Source organism: Camelus ferus, chromosome 4 (genome assembly GCF_009834535.1).
Source record: "Camelus ferus isolate YT-003-E chromosome 4, BCGSAC_Cfer_1.0, whole genome shotgun sequence".
Lineage (NCBI taxonomy): Eukaryota > Metazoa > Chordata > Mammalia > Artiodactyla > Camelidae > Camelus > Camelus ferus.
This window is the reverse complement of record NC_045699.1, coordinates 50,421,894-50,425,287: the sequence shown is the minus strand read 5'-3', so window position 1 is coordinate 50,425,287 and position 3,394 is coordinate 50,421,894. Positions and strand designations below refer to the sequence as shown.

Genomic DNA, 3,394 nt, shown 5'->3' with positions numbered 1-3,394 from the left:
GTTATTTTAGAGTATACTAAAGAGTTTTTATAATCTACCTTTTTGAGACAAGGAAGGATCTGTAGAGGAAATGACAATGTCTTGCCCAGAACCTATTATTTAGTTGTGTATGGAAATGATAGTCTGACCAAATCTATTACTTACTTTCCATCTGATCCACTACATTGCTCAAGCAGAGAATTGTGTGTTTTATTGTTTTTAAAGATAACCTCAAGACAAAGTAAAGACTTAGCAGGGCTATTTATTTACCAGAAGTTTTTAAAGTAAAGACTTAGCAGAACAAAGTAAAGACAAGACAAAGTAAAGACTTAGCAGTACTGTTTATTTACCAGAAGAAAGTTGAATGGCAGATTCAAACCTCTGAGGAGATGGCACTATTAAGCTACTGGTTCTGGCTTATAGAAAAGAAGAAATAAAAACTGAAACCAGTACTGGAAGTAGCTAAGGATTTGCCATTGTCGTGGTGAAGAAACATAGCTGGAATGATGCTGACATGAACAAGAAGGAAATAGGGAGGCTCAAGTCCCTTATCCCCACCCAACCTTCCATTCTCTCTCTAACAACTCTTTTGGAAGAATTTAACAGAGGCTAGCTAGCAAAGGAGAAATGTGGTTTTCAGTGTCTGTAGCCTAGCTCACAAAGCAGAGCATAGAGGAGCGGATTTGAAACTGAGAGACGGTAGTTTAATAGCATCAAAACCACTCTGTGAAAAAGTAAGGATGAAACTCTTGTGCTGCCACAAAGCTTTATGACATATTAAAGCAGCCTAACGTTAACAATAAAAAATCACCAATGTATATTGGTTATTTAGGATGTTGTAGGCACTACTTAGTGCTGTACATGAATTAACTTATTTAATCTTATGAAGAAATAATAATTACCTGTTATAAGAAAGGAAGATATTGAGGGCTTATTTTCATAATTCAGAAGCCGTTATTTTCTTTTTTAGATTTGTGTTCCATATTTCAACTCTCTTCGACTCCTCAGAGGCCTGGAAGGAAGGAGTGCTTTCCTCTATTGACATATCTGACTCAATTTCTTAGTGGAAATGGGGCTTCCATTTCCCACACTGGCACTGTTCCAAAGGTCGCACTCTTCAGACAATAGAGATCATCTCAATTTGGGGCTGTCTTTGTCTTATCCTCCAACTCCTGAAACCCGGTAGCTCTCTAGTTCATTAAACAACTTGGCTCTTTATCTTTTGCCACTTCTCTTCCTCTTATTGAAATTATTGTCAGTTACCAGTTCTGTCTAGTTCTCCTGCCACTTAGGAGCTTTGTGATCCAATGCAGAGTAGGAAAGAAGCCCTCATTATGACCTGATCTCTTCTCAAAGTCCAAGAGGAATTCTCTGCTACCATGTCACCTTAGTTTTATTGGATTAAAACTTAGAGTGCATTACTAGGGAACCCTTTTAGCTTAGTTTCATTATGTAACAAATCCAGAAAAGTTATTGTAGCTGGTAAATAAAACTTCTTTCTCTACATTATAATATATATCACATACAAAAAAAAAGGTACTAATTTATTAAGGGAGTTCATATGATAAAATGCCAATATAGTTCATTTATAAAATATTATATTGAATCAGATTTCTTTTTGAATAACCTTTGTTACCTCAGCTATGACATGTATACATTTCTGTATTTATACATTGCATGGTTTATTTCTTTATTAAAAATATTTATTGAACATCTATTATATGTCATATTCTATTCTAGGTCTTTGAGATCTTGTAGGGTAATAAACAGACAAGTTTCTGCTTAAAGAGAGGTTATATATTGGTGGACACAAATAGTAAATAAATAAATAAATATGTGCTAATTAATAATCACTTTGAATAATTAATAATGTACTTATTTTACGTTACAAAGTGCCTTTTAGAACATCTTTTGTCTTTATTATTTTCTTAAGGTTTAAGAGTGGTTGTGTTTTCATGTTCTAAAGGTTTAAGAGAGATTTTCCATAATAGTATTTTTTTTGAACCACAAGCATGTTTTATTTCTTCAGTTAGGACAAAAACTAATAGTAACAACAGCAACCAAAATATTTCTACCAATTGATTTTGAATGACACATGGTGAATTTGCTTTCACATGATAATTTTCACTATTTGAATTTGGTGTCTGTAGCAGCTTTGAATACTAACACACAAAAGGTAAATCAGTATTCATAGTCCATCAGAGATATTTTTTTCCTCCCCAGCATGTACTTCATAGCAGCTTTTACATCCTTGTTCCTCAGACTATAGATGAGAGGATTGAGCATGGGTGTCATCACCCCATAGAAGAGGGAGATGAGGGCTTCAATGATGTCTTGATTGTTTGTACCAATAGAGCTTTTAGACTTGGGCTTTGCATACATGAAGAAGATGGTTCCATAGAATATAAGCACCACTGTGAGATGGGCTGAGCAGGTAGAGAAGGCTTTACGTTTTCCTTCAGTGGAAGGGATCCGCAGAATAGTGGCAACAATAAAAATGTAAGAGATGGAAATTACTAGCAATGGAATAACTAGAACAATCAAATTTGATCCTGCCATGCTGATTACATTGATTGAAATATCAGCACAGGCCAATTTTAGGATAGCCAGAATTTCACAGATAAAATGGTTAATGACATTGTTGGCACAGAATGGTAATTGCATTGTGAGAGATGTCTGTACCACTGAGTCAACTATCCCAGCAACCCAGGCTCCAACTGCCATGGGCACGTAGGCACCTTTTCTCATAATAATGGGATATCTCAGTGGGTAGCAGATGGCCACATAGCGATCAAGGGCCATCATGCCTAGAAGCACACACTCTGTGGCCCCCATGGCAAAGGAGAGGAACATCTGTACCATGCACCCAGAGAAGGAAACCATTTTCCTTACTGTCAGAAAGCTGTCAAGAATTAATGGGACAGAGGAGCTTGTATAGCAAATGTCCAGGAAGGAAAGATTACAGAGGAAGAAATACATGGGGGTGTGCAGGTGAGAATCATACATGATAACTGAGATAAGGACTCCATTTCCCAGCAGGATCATCAGGTACATACATAAAACTAGCACAAAGAAAACTGTCTGGAGCTTTGGGTGTTCAGAAAGCCCAACCAGGACAAATTCTGTCAACATGGAATCATTGGTCCTTCCCATATTGTGTATATCTTTTCTCCAATAGCACTCTATGGATGATAGAACAGAAATTTGTTAATATGGTGTCTGCAAGAGCTCCTGTTTTCTTTAAAGAATGGTATTCTTTGTTACAATAGTTCTGTATTTGGATGCAACAATGTAACTGTGGGACAAATTTCTTACTGTAAACCCAGGCCACTAGAGCAGGAATCCTAACCTGATTTTCTCAGTGTTAAGAGAGAATACATTTGTTTGTAGGATATTTGGATCCCAAACCAATTTA

At 36.4% G+C, this 3,394-nt stretch overlaps 1 protein-coding gene across 1 annotated transcript; it reads right to left on the bottom strand.

Moving 5' to 3' along the window:
* Positions 1-2,082: 2,082 nt before the first annotated feature.
* LOC102510454 (olfactory receptor 13C8) lies at positions 2,083-3,194 on the bottom strand. Its single transcript, XM_006184806.2, has one exon. It carries the CDS (start codon positions 3,130-3,132, stop codon positions 2,161-2,163), a length of 972 nt encoding a protein of 323 aa, XP_006184868.2. The 5' UTR covers positions 3,133-3,194; the 3' UTR covers positions 2,083-2,160.
* Between the last annotated feature and the right edge of the window lie 200 nt (positions 3,195-3,394).

Excerpts from the sequence above, each read along its gene's own strand:
- LOC102510454 (XM_006184806.2), bottom strand. The coding sequence starts at position 3,132 with ATGGGAAGGACCAATGATTCCATGTTGACAGAATTTGTCCTGGTTGGG.